The sequence below is a fragment of the Bos taurus genome, chromosome 12 (assembly GCF_002263795.3).
Source record: "Bos taurus isolate L1 Dominette 01449 registration number 42190680 breed Hereford chromosome 12, ARS-UCD2.0, whole genome shotgun sequence".
In the NCBI taxonomy this organism is placed as follows: domain Eukaryota; kingdom Metazoa; phylum Chordata; class Mammalia; order Artiodactyla; family Bovidae; genus Bos; species Bos taurus.
The window spans coordinates 86,446,225-86,461,747 of record NC_037339.1 but is presented as its reverse complement, the minus strand read 5'-3'; the positions used below and the strand labels follow the sequence as shown (position 1 = coordinate 86,461,747).

The following is a 15,523-nucleotide window of genomic DNA, read 5'->3' as shown; positions in this document are numbered from 1 at the left end:
GAGGTGGGGAGGGAGACGACGTGTCAGGAGGACGAGGCTGGGCTGGCACCGGGACAGGTGAGCACCAGGACCTCCAGTGGTGAGCCTCGGAGCGGGGCCCGAGCACTGGGAGGAGGAGTCGGATCTTCCGCCCCCTGACCCCAGCACAGCAGCCTCAAAGGGGCCAGCGCAGGACGCAGAACAAGGGCCTGGGGGCGGGTCACCCATGGGGTCGGGAGAGCGCAGAGTTGCAGCCCGGACCCCAGCGCAGGCGCTCCGGGCCGCTCTGCCGCAGACAAGCACACTTTCCTTCCTGTCTGCAGGGAGAAGCGCTCCCCACCTCTCTACCCAGCTTGAGCGGGGGTGGAAGCCAGCGCCAAAAATAAGAGCGGGCTCTCTGCTGGCTGCACCGCCCTCTCCAGCTATCCCATGGCTAAAAACCGCCCCGCGCTGCAGGCAGTGGTTCTTCTGCCCTGAAGGGCAGCCATGGTCTGCAGACTGGAGGCCTCCAGTGGCCACGAGGGTCACCAAGGATGACGGCTGATAACCTGACTCGGTCACGAGACTAAAGAAGAAACAGCCCGTTTGGAAGGAGAAAACAACACAGGAAAAGCTAGTCAACATAACCCCACACCCGCAGCCTAAAGGTCCCTGTGACACACTCGTCACCCTCGAGAACGGCCACCCCGTAGGTCACTCAGGCGCTCACACGCTCAGGGTCAGACACAAACCGAAAGTGACATTGTTTTCAAGGTATAACACAGCCCCTGAGAGCTAACCCACGTGAGTAGTTGCACACAACAGGTGCACAGAAGTACACGCACGCACACACACGCACACACTTGTACACGTATGCACAATGCGCACAACATGCGCGTGCACGTGTGTGCACATGCACACACACACGTGCCTGAGCAGCTCGAGGAGCCCAGGGAGGTGTGCGCTGGCCCTGCCCAGGCCCCAGCTGGAGTCCACCTCGGCCTTGGGCCCCACCGTGTATGCAGCCCCAGCCAGGACCCAAAGCGCCACTGGGCAGGAAAGGCCATGTCCCCTGCCTGGAGAAGGCGTGGAGGTCGCTGGCCCGGCAACGACACCGACACTTACCGCTATTCTCAGGATGGACGCCTTGACCGAGGTCCATCTGTCCTGCCTGCGGTCTATGACCAGGATGAACCCGATGCCAGCGTCCTGCAGGCTGAAACGAGAGGGCGCGGTCAGCACGCACCCGGAGGTCTGGCTGTGGCTGCAGCACGTCTCCGGGAAGAGCTCGGGGTGAATGGCCGCCCCTGAGACCCTCACATCGCTGCTGCTCCACCCAGCACCGCGGCCAGGGCAGGACGGAGCCGCCTGCGGCGCTGCCCCGAGCTCGCCGGGCACCTCCTTCACAGGGCTCGCTCCGACCGCGGTGGACAGACCAGCGCCGTGTTACTTCCCGCCCTGACACCACCCAGCTCGCAGTGCAGAGAGGCGGGCCAGGCCCCTCCGTCCCAGAGCCCAGCTACTCCACCCGGAGCCCAGCAGCTTCCCTCCACGTGGACGCGCCAGTGAGCCCGTCACAGGGAGCCTGCGCCCGGGGGTTACGTCAGCCCCAGCATCTGGTCCCCCCGGCTCATCCACGGTCTACAATCACCGTCTAGGCTGATGGCACGGCTGCAGCTTGGGGAGAGCCCCCTGCGGCGCCCGGCAGTGCGCAAGCATCCGATGGAGATGGGAGAGGAGAGGCGGCTTCTCGCAGGGGCAGCATCCGTGAGAAAGATGCTGAGGCAGGGAACGACAGCCCATCCCGCTCAGCCTGACGCGCCTGAGTCACTGCCGACCCGGAGGCGATTCTGCGGGACGACCCGCCCCCAGCCCTGCCAGCCGGCGTGGGCAGCAGCGCCCGCCAGCCAATCCCGCGAAGGACTGAGAGCGCAGGCCTAGGCTCCAACTGGAGCGCTGATTGCCAAGTCTCTGCACATACCCGGGAGCCACAGCCGTGCTTAAATAAAACCCAGAAATACATGGAATACATATAAATTATGTGGCCGTGGCGGTACTCTGCCTGCTGCAAACCTTATGTAACACGATGAGAGCTGAAACAGCCCAAACCTCCCTGATCTCAGAGCAGGGACAGAGACACAGTCACACCTGTGTGGGTATGCACACCTGTGCCTGCACACCTGTGTGGGACCGTGCACTCCCGTGCAGGAGCAGGCGCTCCTGTGAGGGTACATGCGCTCCCATACAGGAGCAGGCACTCCTGTGTGGGACCGTGCACTCCCGTACAGGAGCAGGCGCTCCTGCGAGGGTACATGCACTCCCGTGCAGGAGCAGGCGTTCCTGTGTAGGTGCGTGCACGCCTGTGCAGGAGCAGGCGTTCCTGTGTAGGTGCGTGCACGCCTGTGCAGGAGCAGGCGCTCCTGTGTAGGTGCGTGCACGCCTGTGCAGGTGTGCACACCTGTGTGGGTTAGGGTCTTCTGCTGAGACTGCCCACCCCCAGTGGCCCCTCTCCTCTGGGGGGACAAGTCACAGGCTGCGCCCTGACGACCAGCACTTCTGCACAGCCTGTGTCTGCAGCGCCCGCCTCTGACCAGCTGCCCCGTGGCCCCACTCCTCCTGGGTCCGCAATGTCTCCTCTGCGGCCCCTGTGCCGACGGCCTGTTCCTTTTAGAAACAGGCAGGGCGGGCGGCCTGGCCACGGGCTGGGGGCCACGGCCCGAGGCCTCCACTCTACCTCCTGCCTCACTCGCACGTCCCAGCTGCCCCCCACCGCCCAGTCCCTTGGGTCTTTAACTCGCTCTGTGCGTTTGAACGCCAGACGGTAAAGACTCCGTGACATCAGAGCCTCCTGCTGCGCCCACAACGCACACGCCAGCATCATGACCAGCACTGACAACAGAGGCAGCGGAGAGGCGAAGGCGCCTTTGAAAACAGCCGCTTCAGGGGAATGTAAGGAACCTACCGGATTCACGAACACGTGCCCTGGAGGGCAGGTTTTAGGCCAGCAGGTGTGGAGCAGGCAGCTCAACTTCCTGGTTTAGGAAACACACAGACCCGAGCTCTGTGGTCACCTGGCCACTGCCCAGCAGGGGCTGGTGGGGCAGCCTGAGGGACGGGCCCCTCCCACCCATGGGCCCTGCACCAAAGCTTAGACTGTGCCTCTGTCAACCCTCGTAATGACCCAGAGACAGCCAGAGCCACGGACGGAGGCTCAGACAGACAAGTCATTTGCCCAGTCATGCAGCTGGTGAGCACAGACGGGACGCCCATGGGCTGGCTCCCCGTCCAGACAGCATCCGCCGTGCAGGGCAGAGCAGCCCCTCCGTCCCGCCCACCTGGGATTGTGTCAGGCCAGGCAGGGTCCTTCCTTTCAGGGGGCCTGGCCCCAGAAGCAGACGGCAAAGAGGCCCCACCCCAGGACCTGGCTCGACGCCACGAGTGGGTTCTCCCAGCCCAGTCTCGTCTCCACCATGGCTCCACCGCCAGACGCAGCAGGAGGAGCCTCATGTGAGGACCCGGGGCCCCCCCGCGGCCCCTTCCACCCCTAGGACTAGAGCCCTAGAGCCAGGCTGCGTGGCCTGCCCTGCCCCCAGGAGCCCGGGCCCAGCCCCCGGGGCCCATCCACCACCCTGTGCCCACAGAAGGGCCTGTCTATGACCTCACGCGCCCAGGAGAGAGGGTGGGCGGCCCATGCTTGGTCACTGAAAAGGCAGGTCCCCCGGGGTCCCTGGGCTCCAGGCCTGGGGCGGACTGCGCTGAAGGCAGCAGACGAGGAAACTGGAGCAAATAACCCGGAAGCTGCAGCCACGTGGACGAGCCCCCGGACCCAGGCACACGCGGGCGTGCACACACACAGACGTAACCCGCAGCCTCCTGACGGCCGCTCGGAGGGGCCGCCGAGTGAGGCTGATGAGTCGCTTTTGGCCCAAACAGTCCAACAGGCAGAGCGGTCTCGCAGGCTCTGGTTCTGGGAGCCACGCGTGCCCGGGGGTCCCCTCTAGCACCCCAGGCCTGCTAACTCCTCGGGGGACCCGGGCACGGCCAGCTGCGCTCAGACCTCCCGCTCGCGGCTGAGCAGCCCAAGGGCGGCCTTGAGACCAGGCCTGAGGTCCCCGCATCTCCCTGCCCAGCTCCAGGCCCTGTTCACATACCTGACACATCACAGAGCAGGGTCGGGCGGAGACTCGGAGACTCTGGGCCCAGCCCGGCCTCACCCCCGCCCACAGGGCTCCCGGCGGGCCTCGACCCGGGGGAGGGTCAGTGTTCCTGGGGCCACGTGGACATGGGCCCGCTCAGCCTGGCGCTGGGGCGGGGAAGCAAGCCCAGCAGTGTGGCTGGGGGGCCTAGTGGGCCCTTGTGGGAGGGGATGGCAGGAGATGCGGGCAGGCTGGCATCTGTCTCAGATCAGGCCTGGCAGGTGCAGACAGGAGTCAAGGAAGTGGGTCCCCAGGGCCTGTGGGAGGGAAGCTCTGGCCTCCCAGAGGGGCCCTGGATGAGCAGATGGGTCCTGGGGACTGGGCCAGCCAGGGGGCGGGGGTGGGCGGGGAGGGGATGGGTGAGCCAGGCCGGGGATTGGGGTGATGGGGAGAGGATGGGGAGGAGATGGGGCCAGGCGGGGCGGGGGCTGGGGCGGGTGAGACACAGTCCGACTCGCAGGCCCCCCTGCCCCAACCACACTGCTTTGCCCGTCTCTCTCTCTCTCTCCATCCCACCCTTGGACAGGGTCTGGGAGGCTGCGAACGTCACAGAGACGTGGCTGGGCCCTGTACTGGGCCTGGGTTCGCCCGCCGGGTCTGGGCGCGGGGCCGTGGGGTAGGGCCACAGCGCTCAGGCCCAGCCCTGGTTCTGGCCGCCTCTCCTCCGTCCTCCCAACTCAAAGCTGCCCCGTTAAGCACCACTCGTGCAGCAGGCTCTTCCTGCTGGTCAGCTTGTCAGAGCTCGACGGCAAGAAAAGCCTCGGACCTTTCACAAAGCTCCCCATGCGATGACAGCACCGCACCCACCCTCAGGCTCTGCAGCCGTCAGGGTCAGACGCGCGCCGGGCACAGCAGGATGGGGCAGGCGTCCCGGGCGCACAAACTGCCGCGACCCCCCACGGCCCAGCGGGTGCTCAGCTGTGTCCAACTCTGCGAGCCCAAGGACTGCAGCCCGCCAGGCTCCCCGGTCCATGGGCGTCTCCAGGCTAGAATACTGGGGTGGGTGGCCATTTCCTGCTCCAGGGGATCTTCCCAGCCCAGGGATCAAACCCAGGTCTCCTACACTGCAGGCAGATTCTTTACTATCTGAGCCACGAGGTGGGGGAGAAATCCCAGCAAGCACATGCTGCTGCTGCTGCTGCTAAGTCGCTTCAGTCATGTCTGACTCTGCGCGACCCCACAGACGGCAGCCCACCAGGCTCCCCGGTCCCTGGGATTCTCCAGGCGAGAACACTGGAGTGGGTTGCCATTTCCTTCTCCAATGCATGAAAGTGAAAAGTGAAAGTGAAGTTGCTCAGTAGGGTCTGACTCTTTGCGACCCCATGGACTGCAGCCTACCAGGCTCCTCCATCCATGGATTTTCCAGGTAAGAGTACTGGAGTGGGGTGCCATTGCCTTCTCCGCCACCAAGCACATAGATTCCAAAAATACATTAAACACACACACTCTGGACCACCTCTTTGTAACCGGAGTGACTGCTCCCGTGAGGGCATAAGCCTGGCGCCCCTCTGGAAGCCAGACTCCCCTGAGGACCCTCCGGGATCCGTGTTACCTGTTTTGTGTGCAGGCTCCAGGTCGGGGCTGGCCCGTCCGCCCATGCCCTCCGAGTGGGTCCTGGGCCCAGCCGCGGTCCTCGCTGGAGCTGCTCAGGCACCTCCCTCCTCCCGGAGCTGAAACCCCAGCCGAGGCAGCCTCCGGGTGCATAGCCCCACTGTGTGCACAGGGTGCTCGGTCAGCCTGGGCTCCCCAGGGAGGGGCTCCCCACGCCCCTCACGCAGCACAGAGCGAGCCCCCTCCTCCCGGGCGGGTCTCGTCCTCCTCCCACAGGTGAAGGGCAGGGTCGGCCGCCCTGAGCTGGACACCAGCACGTCACAGCTGCGTATCCCCCGGGGAGGGACAGCCCACACTTGCACTGCACAATACGGCAGCCCCGGCCCCTGGGAACTGAAGGACGGCCAGCCTGGGCCGGGAGCTGAACTTTTATGTTATTTAACTTTAATTTTTCAAGTTAAATGACACTGGACAGCAGTGACAGAAAAAAGATGACAAGACAGAAAGCAGGCTGAGACGGGTGGCCCCTGGCTCCCCAGGAGAACGAGATCGGGAAGACGGAGAGACAGCCCGTGGGGAGAGGCTGCCCCGTGGGGAGGGGACCCTGAGCTTCAGACACACGGGCCAACGGGCTGGGGCCGGCCACGGGTGGCAGTGAGAATGGTCTTCACTTGCTTCTTTCGTGAGCCCGAGGGCCTGAGGGCGGCTACAGCAGAGCTCCCCACCCGCCTGACGGGGAGCAAGGCCGCTCTGATGGCAGGAAGCTGAGGGTGGCCCCAGCTGGGGCTCAGTGCCCGGTCCATCCACACCAGAGGCAGCTGTAGAAGGACAGGCAGGGCGCCCACCACAGGCCATCGACAGCAAGGGGCTGGGACGGCACGCGTGTGCAGTCTGGTTTCAGGAGATGTGCACAGGGACGCAGCCAGACGCTCCCTGTGGTTTCCTGTGGGGAGGGTGAGAGCTACTGCCAGTCCACAGATGTCTGGGGTGTTCGGGACGCGTTCACATGTTTTCTGTCTTTATGTGCAAAAATCAACCGAAAATTCACGTGGACGTCACAGCCACAGCAAGAAGTGAGGTGCTGCCAGGGGCTGAAGGCCAGCTGATCTACAGCTTAGTGAGCTTGATGGGGCAGCCCAGCGGCCACATGGGGTGGGGAGCAGCCTGGCTGCAGGACTCTGCATGAGGCGTGGCCCGAACACAGGGCTGGAGCTTAAGAACAGCACTTAAACCCTGCTCCTTCCACAAGCGCCCTGCATTTCTGTCATGCAGCCCACACAAACTGCGTGTGGGGACATGTGTGCATGTGTGTGGTCTGCATGCTCGTGTGTGGTGTGTGCGCACAGGTGTGCAGTATACACTCACTCCTATGCATGTATGAGCATACGTGTGTGTGGTGTGTGATGCATGCCTGTGTGTGCATGTGTGTGTGGTGAGTGCACACACACCTGTGTGTACCTGTGGTGAGTACACACACACACGTACCTATGTGTGCACATGTGCGGTGAGCACATGTTCCCCAGTGTGTACACACATTTGGTGCATGCATGCACCCCTGTACCTGTGTGTACACACATGTGTGAGCATGTGTACACCTGTATCTGTGCACGTGTGGTGAGCATACATATGCCTGTGTGTACACACGTGGGGTGTGCATGCACCCCTGTACCAGTGTGTACACACATGTGGTGAGCACACTCATGCCTGTGTGGCGGTGACCTGTGTGCGTGAACCTCTCCTTGGAGTGGCCCACCACGAAAACCACCTGGGTGAGGCTCCTCTGTCTCCAGCAGTGGGGTGATCTGAGCCGGGTCCACAGAAAGTCCACATCCTTATCAGCCTCAAGTCATCTGGGACCCAGGCCTGTGGTTCCCAGGCTAGGGAGGGGCAGCAGGTGTGCAGGAAGGTGACCCTTAGATGTTATCTTCCAAACATGGCGGGCAGGTATTGGGGGCCCCCAGGGATCCTGCAGGGCAGCTAAGTGGGTCCTTCAGAGAAAAGCCAGAAACCTGCCATCTCAGTGTTGGCAACACTGTGACCCTGCATATGAGTGTGCATGTGTGTTCCTGTGTGCATCTGCACGGGTGTGCACCTGTGCCCACAGGGAGGCCTCCTGTGACCACCTTCACTGGGAGGGGGTCAGCTTTTGCCGCAAGGAGGGAGGGAGGGGGGAGGGGCGTTTTCCAGGAGACCAGGAACAGGCTTCCTGTTCTCGTGTGTCTGCAGCGTCCAGGCGAGGCCTGTCCGGCAGCCAAGAGCTTCAGAATGACCCGCGACCGTGAACCAGACACAGCGGCCTGAGCTGGCTATGCCGTCCCTGTGTGAGATGACAGAGAGCTAAGAGCAGGGGAGAAAGGTTTCAGAGGACCAAGGGAAGCTTGTTTGGTGAGCGTGGAGTCAGCGTCTGGGAAGCCGGGGGCTCGTCCACTGGACCTGCGTGGACTGTAGAGCCCGTCTAGTTGCAGATCGCCCCCGGCCTGCCTGGAGTCGGTGCCGCCTGGGGTTTCTAAAGGCGCCCCGCCCTGTCCCCGGCCTCCGGACTCCCTAGTTTAGGAGACTCGGGACCGCAGTACCGGCTGCGGCCACCAGGTGGCAGCCCGCCACACGCCGGGTCCCACACGTGCGGGCAGCGCCCCTTCCCTGCTTTACCCACCGAGTGTCTCCCCACCTTTAAAGGTGCACCGACCCTTCCAGAAATGCAGCTGCGTGTGAGCTGATGGGCGGCAGCACTTCGGCTTCCCTCACTCAGGGCCGATCCCCACCACGCCCCAGGAATCGCCCGACAGCACTGGGGGGTCGGGTGGGGGGCAGGGCTCGGCGTGCGGGCCCCCCAGAGCCCCGCCTGCTGGACGGCCGGTCGGGCAGCCCCTCCCCCGCTGGCCCTTCACGCAACTGAAGAAAGACCAGTCGGTCCCAACGTGGGGTTTCACTCCGGGTGGAAGGGCAACGGGTCCACCGGATCCCCGCTACACCCTGCACCCGGAAGAGGAGACCGCGAACAGAACATGCGTGACCATCACGATACACACTTCCGCCTAGAGGCGGAGCCGCGGGCCTGCGCCGCACGCACGTCCACACACCACGGCCCCGCAGGCGCACAGGCACACACTCCTCAGCTTCAGCGGGAAGCATGTGCCGTGCTGGCAGGGACCCCGCGGACAACCCTGGAGGTCGCCCCGCTGGGGTGAGAACCCCTTAAAAGGGGGAGAGATAAAGGTACCAGTCCCCCTGAAGGGGCGGCAGGGGTGCGGGGGTGAGGGACGGGGCGGGGGGCCTGACCCCCAGGCCTAAGCTGATTTCACTCCGTGAACGAGGCCTGTCTGTACAGCAAACACTCACCGAGGAGCCGCTGTCTGATCTGCGCGCGGGCGCGGGGCAGACACAGACTAACACCGAGCCCCGGCGAACGGGGACAGCCCAGGTGAGCCCGCGAAGCTGGGCCACCCGTGGACTGGGGCCTGGGGGTGGGGGGCATAATGGAAAGCCCCCCAGAGGAGGGGGCCTGCACTCGAGAAGGAGCCACCCGGGCCGAGGGAGCGAGAGCAAGGGCCCCGAGGCCAGGAGGCCTGAGGGTCAGCAGCACCAGTGGGGGTGGTGACCCAAGGAGGGGAGACCAAGAGGGTGGGAGGTCGGCCTGCTGTGCCCAGAAAAGGCTCACCTCTGCCCTGCCAGAAAGAAAAGGACCTCTGCCCTTTCCACGCGTGGGAGTGACCTGAAACAGATTCCCGCACCGGCAGGGAAGGTCGCCCCAGAGAATCATCTTAAGGGGGCAGTGGGAGACCACAGAAGCCCCCATGGCCCCTGGCTCAGCCAGCGCGGAGAGGTCACTGCAGATGGCTGCCCGCTGGGCGTGTGGTCCAGGGCTTACCACTGCCTTGGCTGGGGCTGGGGAGCCAGAGACGGTTTGTGGCCACTTCCGGCCTCAGGACTCCGGCCGCACGTCCCTGCACGGGGGCGCGAGGGGGACAGCCAGGGGATGGGGTGGCAACGCAGCGGCCAGGGCTCTCCAACCCTGGGAGGAGCACACAGCTCACCCGCCTTTGCAGACACCTGCTGTCTCTGACTCCCCCGCCTACGGCCCAGGGAGGAGTGGGCGCTTGGCTGGCTCCATGCAGGGACCTAACACAGGTGTGGGTGATGTCTCCACCGGGGGCAGGTGGCACCGCTCTCGGCTCCCAGGTGAAGGGCTGAGAACAGGGACTCAGACCCTCCGTAGGCAGCATCTACATGGACCTTACTGTGCTGTGAGCTCCACTGCCCAACCTGGGACGGACCTGGGGTTCACAGGCAATGGTGGGGGGCAAGCCACAGGGAACGAGGGTCACAGGGGAGCACAGGAGTGGCGTCACAGTGGGCCGAGGGCCACGCCCCTCCTGGACATGGAGCATCCACCCCGGAGACATCACAGAGGGGAGCTTGCTGAGCTGGCCAGAAGCCCGCCCTCTGGAGGACCAGCAAGACCACTTGGGGCCCACGGTTAGCAGCCCACAGTCAGCCGTCTCCCTGTTAAAATCCTGGGCTTCCTGAAACCAGTGTAGCTGCCCTTCCTCTTACTGGCCTGTCCACGGTGTCCCATCCCCAGGGCCGGGTGGCTTTTCCATGTCCCCCTGCTGGGAAGCCAAGAGCCAGACCTACCATCCTGGGTCCCCACCCCAAACACCCCTCGGTGCCACTCCACACGGGCAGCTCCACCTCCTGCCCTCTCGAGACCCTTGAACCCACTCAAGCAACGTCCCCCTGAGGTCCAGGGCCCTCGTCCATGGGACAGGAGCAACAACTGCCTTCCTGGCTGGAAATCCAGGGGTGACGGTAAACAAGACGCAGGATCGCCAGCCTCCATGAAGTCCCTCACGGCTTGCCCGAGGGCCCTAAGGAAGACTGGTCACTCCCAGGACAGTGGCTGGACCACCCACCTCAGCTCGGCTGCTCGGAGCCTGGCCCTGCAAGTCGGGTCCACAGAAAGAGGGAACGGTGACCACAGATCCCCACCCCACCCTGTGGTGCCATCTAGGTCTTTCTCCCAAGTGACCCTCACCACCGACGGCCTGTGGAAGGGCTTTTCCATCCTAACACCCCACCCATGCTGCATGGTGAGGGGCCAGTGCTGACCGGGTCCTGGCAGTCACACCTGCTGTTCTGCCGGCCTCCTAGATTAGACCATCTCATCGCTCTGTGACCCGGAACCTGGCCAAGGGGGCATGCTGACCGCAACCTCGGGGCGAGCCGGCCCTGCACTCACCTCCCCCTTGGGCACTTCGAAAAAGAGAAGCATCAGCCACCAGGCCATTCCCTGTGGCCCAGCGGGTTGGCCGGAGCAGGAGGTCCACACCTCACCCGTCCAAGGAGGGCACCCGGGCACCGCTGCATCCACCCTGGCCCCCTGGCCGTGGAGGAGTCTCTGCACCCCTCGAATGAGGAATCAGGGCCCTCACGCACCTGGGGATGCTGGTGAGGTAGGTCATGACATTCTGGAAGTCCTGGTCTGGGACGTCTCCGAAGGCCGGGTAGTCGGGAAAGGTGATGACCGGGCTGCCGTCCTGGCCCCGCCCGCCTGCGGAGAGCGCAGGGCAGCAGTCGGCACCCCTAGGGCCGCAGGGGCGGATGGCCCTAGATCCCACCGCGGGGATCTGGGGCAGAGCCCCAGCGCTCCTGCACCCCGCCCAGCGCCCCGCTCCCGGAGCCCGGCCTCGCGGGATCATAGAGCCCCGGCACCCCTCCACACGCGCCCCGCCCCCGCCCCCGCCCCGCCCCCGCCCCGCCCCTGCCCCATAGCCCCGCCCCACCCGCGCCCCCCGCCCACGCTCCTGAGCCCCGCCCCCTGCACCCAGCTCCGCCCGCCCACCACACCCAGTCCCGCCCATGAGCCCCGCCCCTGCACCACGCCCCGCCCACGCCCCTTTAGCCCCGCCCCGCTCTTAGCTCCGCCCATGCCCCTGCACCCGGCCCACGCCCCTGAGCCCCGCCCCTGCACCACGCCCCGCGCCCTGCCCACTACATCCAGCCGCGCCCCGCCCCGCCCCGCCTGGCCTCGGCACTCACCTGACAGGTAAGCGAAGCGCTTCTGCAGCTGGTCCCGGATGTCGGCGGCACAGAGCGGGCTGATGTCGTGGTGCATGATCTCATCTGCGGGAGGACAGAGCAGACGGACATGCAGTCACCGGGGACCGCCCCCCGCGCCTCGGCTGGGTCAGCCCCACCGCGGACACCAAGGGGACCAGCGCTCGCGGCCCGGCAAGGGGGCTCCGCTTTCCTGTACAGAAACCCTTGTTCCTCAGCGCACAGAGAGCTGTGCGCGGAGTGAGTCATCAAGGCAATGGCACCCCACTCCAGTACTCCTGCTTGGAAAATCCCATGGATGGAGGAGCCTGGTAGGCTGCAGTCCATGGGGTCGCTGAGGGTCCGACACGACTGAGCGACTTCACTTTCACTTTTAACTTTCATGCATTGGAGAAGGAAATGGCAACCCACTCCAGTGTTCTTGCCTGGAGAATCTCAGGGACGGGGCAGCCTGGTGGGCTGCCGTCTGTGGGGTCACACGGAGTCGGGCACGACTGAAGTGACTTAGCAGCAGCAGTGTGTCAGAGGCACACAGAGAGGCGCAGGGATGGACACAGAGGGAGGAAGAGAGGGACAGGCAGGCAGAAGGGAGGCCGGGGGTGCAGAGCAGGGGCCGGGGCTTAGGACGGCCCCGGGACAGCTGCTCAGGGAGTAGGCCGCTTTGGTCTGCAAGCACACAGCCATGTCCTGGAAGTGGCCTAGGCCATCCCCAGGGCCCTCACCTGCTGTCTACACAATGACTCACTGGTCAGAATGGAAACCTGGCCACCACAGTGGGTCCAGACACACACCTGGCACCTCACCCCTGCCAGACACTGACCCTGAGCAGGGCTCCGAGCCCGTCCACAGCCTGAAGCCGACGCCCGCAAGTCCTAGACCAGGGCCAGCAGCGACCCAGTCACAGCCTGGAGGCATCGGCCAGAAACAAAGGATTAGCAAGACTCCTGGGAACGCAGACACGGACAGGGGTGTGTGAGGTGCTGGGGCGTCGGCAGGCGGCCACAGAGCCAGGGTTCTGGGCCCACAGGACCTGCATCTTAGCGCTTCCTGGCTGGTACCGCATGGCTGACATCCCGTGTTTGGTGTCTGAATGCCTGGGTGTCCTGGAGATTTCTCTACAGACACTCACGACTCACGCTGGTCACTGGCAAATGGCTTAAATCAGTTCTTCTATACCCGGATTAAGATACAGGCCCCTCACAGGCTGGAGATTTGGGCCACTGAGACCTTGGAGAGAGCTCAGTGGAGGTAGCGAAACACCCTCCGCCCTCCGCGTGGCCACGCCTCCATCCTGCAGACAGGCACGCGGGAGCAGGTGGTGTGTTAGACGCACGGCGAGTCCCAGAACCTGGCTGTTGTCTGCGGACCTGCTGCCCCCACCCGGGGCCGCCCTGTGATTCTGCCTGGTGCAGACGAGGAGGGGGTGGGCCACGCCCCTGGCCCGCTGGGCCAACAGAGCGGGCGGCACTCCAGGTCTGGGACTGAGCGGGGTTCACGCCCATCACACTCGGGGCCGGGGCTCTGGCAGTCGGCCCAGGGCAGCTTGGGGCAGTGCAGCCTCCCTGTGCACGGAAACCTCTCAGCTCTGCTGCTTTTGTGGGAGAAAAACAGCTGGAAACGATTGTGCCAAGAGAACGTGAGATGTTTCTAATTCCAGATGCGGTGGAGCACGGCCGTTACACTGCATTTGTTTGGAACACACGTCGGGTGTGACAGACACGCAGCTGCGAGGAGGCTGGGAGGCCAGGTTTCACACTGCCCACACTGTCGAGCACGGACCCTGGGCTCCTCGAGGCCGGCTTCTGCTGCCCAGGACAGGCGTGTCACAGAGACCTTCCCCTGGGCAGCAGTTCAGGCTTCAAAGCAGAGTGGCCTGCACGCTCCATTCAGACGAACAGACACGACTCCTCCATGTTCGGTGGCCACTGGCTGCCCAGCAGAAAGCGGAGAATCCCCGAGCAGTTTCCAGCCACCTCGAGGCCCGCAGTGTGTGTCACGTGGCCCCCCGTGGACGGCGGGTGCTGGGGGGAGATACTCACTTCTTTATCCTGCACTCGAGGCGCCACGGCTGGTTGAGAAGGAAGTGAGCTGCCGCCTGCCCCTTCTGTGGTCTGGGACGGGAAGTGGGGTCGCCCCGCCCACTAGCTCAGGGTCAGGGTCAGGGTCAGGGGACGCCCGGCTCCTCCACAGATCCCCTCTGTGTGTGCACAGTGCCTCACAGTTAACCACTGAGCCCAGCCTTCCTGTGGCCCAGACGTGCACGGAGACTCCAGGCTGTGACCTGTCACAGGGCCGTTTGAGGCGGGAGGGGTGCAGGGGGGAGGTCGGGAGGGGCTGGGCGCCTGGCGGGGGGAGGGGGTGCTCAGGGCCCCGGGACACAGAGCCTGCTGCCCAGTCAGGGGCCAGTGGGAATGGCCCCTCGCTGAGCTCACGGCTCAGCCGTCTGGAGACCCAGCTCAGCTGTACACAAGGACAAGGGGAAGGACCCCCCGCCCCGCCCCTCGCTGGAATCTCTGCCCACAGACCGTCCCCTGAGTCCTGGTTGGTCTGGGCAGCATCAGAGAGGCGGTGGGGGGGTGGGGGGCCACCCTTTCATCTTTACGCTGCTTCATCTTAACACAATCAGACTCCGGCAGCAAACTTCCTTCCTCTGGCAAATTGACTCCCGGACTCTCTCTTTAGGACGAGAATTTCATAACACATCATGGGCGGCCTCTGGCCCGTCCTGTCCGCGGGAAGGGCCTCTGAGTAGCTCTGTTTGCCACCCCACCTCGGGCAGGGAGCACACACAGGGGCAGGGCTGGCGGGACACAGAGTGGACCCTGGTAACCCTGGAAACCCACCCCAGGTGGTGGTGGTCAGGTCAAAGGGGCCCACAGACCCAGCAGGAGCCTGGCGTTCAGCTTCGGGGGCTGGCTCCTGCCTCGCGGGAGACTTGGACCTCACCGCGAGGAGAGAGGAGGCTGAGCAGGGCTCCTGAGAAGGGGTCTGCAGCTGGCGAGAGGCCCTGGGCTGCGAAGTTCACTAAGTCCATCATGAGCTAATTCCCTTCCTTGTTTACATCTGGTTGAACGTCCACACCCAAGGCTTCCGTTTGTTTTCTATCAAAATACACCCGTGATGCCCTTTCAGAGTCGAAGGTGGAGAGTCCGTGGGGGCTTCCACCCGCTCACTCAGGTGGGAGTCCCAGCTCAGGACCCCTCCCCCTCCCCCCCCCCTCCCCGGAATGCAGGGAGCAGTGTGCCTGGGGCTTCGAGCAGCTCCAGCCTGGCCCTAGGCCAGGGTGGGCCAGGTCAGCTCCCCAAGTGTCCGGTCCGGCAGGAGAGACGTCTCCGTGGCGTGCGGTCTGGTCTATGGCTCTGGGGTTAACCCTCCAGGATGCTGGAGACCTACATTCACCGGGGCTGAGTCTGCTCTCACAGCCCACCCGGGGTATTTTTAAGGAGTTATTTGTCACTGGATTAGGTACATACAGTTCCCATCATGTACGATGCATCGTTAGCTCAGGGCACCAACAGTCTCCAGATTCCTGATCTCAGAAAGTGAATCCTCACGTACTTTAAAATAAAAGGCCCCATGTGAGAAGGTGCTCGACCACACTCGTCCTCAGGGAAGGGCAAGCACAGCACGTGCAGGTTTCAGTGCAGGTTTGAAACCGAAGGGCAGGGACCAACGAGGACCGAGCGTCAGCGCCCCGAGCGACTGGGAAGCAGGCCACGGGCCCTGAAGACGTGTGTGTGGCTGAGGAGCTGGCGAGGTGT

At 64.4% G+C, this 15,523-nt stretch overlaps 2 protein-coding genes across 27 annotated transcripts in view; one reads left to right on the top strand and one right to left on the bottom strand.

Moving 5' to 3' along the window:
• MCF2L (MCF.2 cell line derived transforming sequence like) overlaps positions 1-15,523 on the bottom strand; it is a 91,270-nt gene that overhangs the window by 28,137 nt on the left and 47,610 nt on the right. For 23 of the 24 annotated variants that reach the window (XR_003037595.2, XM_059892327.1, XM_025000180.2 and 20 more), the window contains 3 exons: positions 11,745-11,828; positions 11,142-11,256; positions 1,084-1,174 (listed from right to left, as the gene is read on the bottom strand). Coding sequence is in view for 23 of the 24 variants with exons in the window: in XM_059892327.1 (XP_059748310.1) it covers positions 1,084-1,174; positions 11,142-11,256; positions 11,745-11,828 (290 nt within the window). In the remaining variant the exon portion in view is untranslated. Of the gene's footprint in view, positions 1-1,083; positions 1,175-1,609; positions 1,789-11,141; positions 11,257-11,744; positions 11,829-15,523 lie in introns of those variants that run through there. The other variant, XM_059892341.1, reaches the window with a different exon arrangement.
• Positions 8,295-15,347, top strand: LOC101902449 (uncharacterized). 3 transcript variants are annotated; one of them, XM_059892343.1, is made up of 3 exons: positions 8,295-8,921; positions 10,857-11,158; positions 13,420-15,347. In XM_059892343.1, exons 2-3 carry the CDS (start codon positions 10,904-10,906, stop codon positions 14,377-14,379), a joined length of 1,215 nt encoding a protein of 404 aa, XP_059748326.1. In that variant the 5' UTR covers positions 8,295-8,921; positions 10,857-10,903; the 3' UTR covers positions 14,380-15,347. The 3 variants fall into 3 exon arrangements, with proteins under 3 accessions (XP_059748326.1, XP_059748327.1, XP_059748328.1); XM_059892344.1 differs by lacking the exon at positions 8,295-8,921 and adding an exon at positions 8,955-10,181; XM_059892345.1 differs by lacking the exon at positions 8,295-8,921 and adding an exon at positions 8,955-10,676.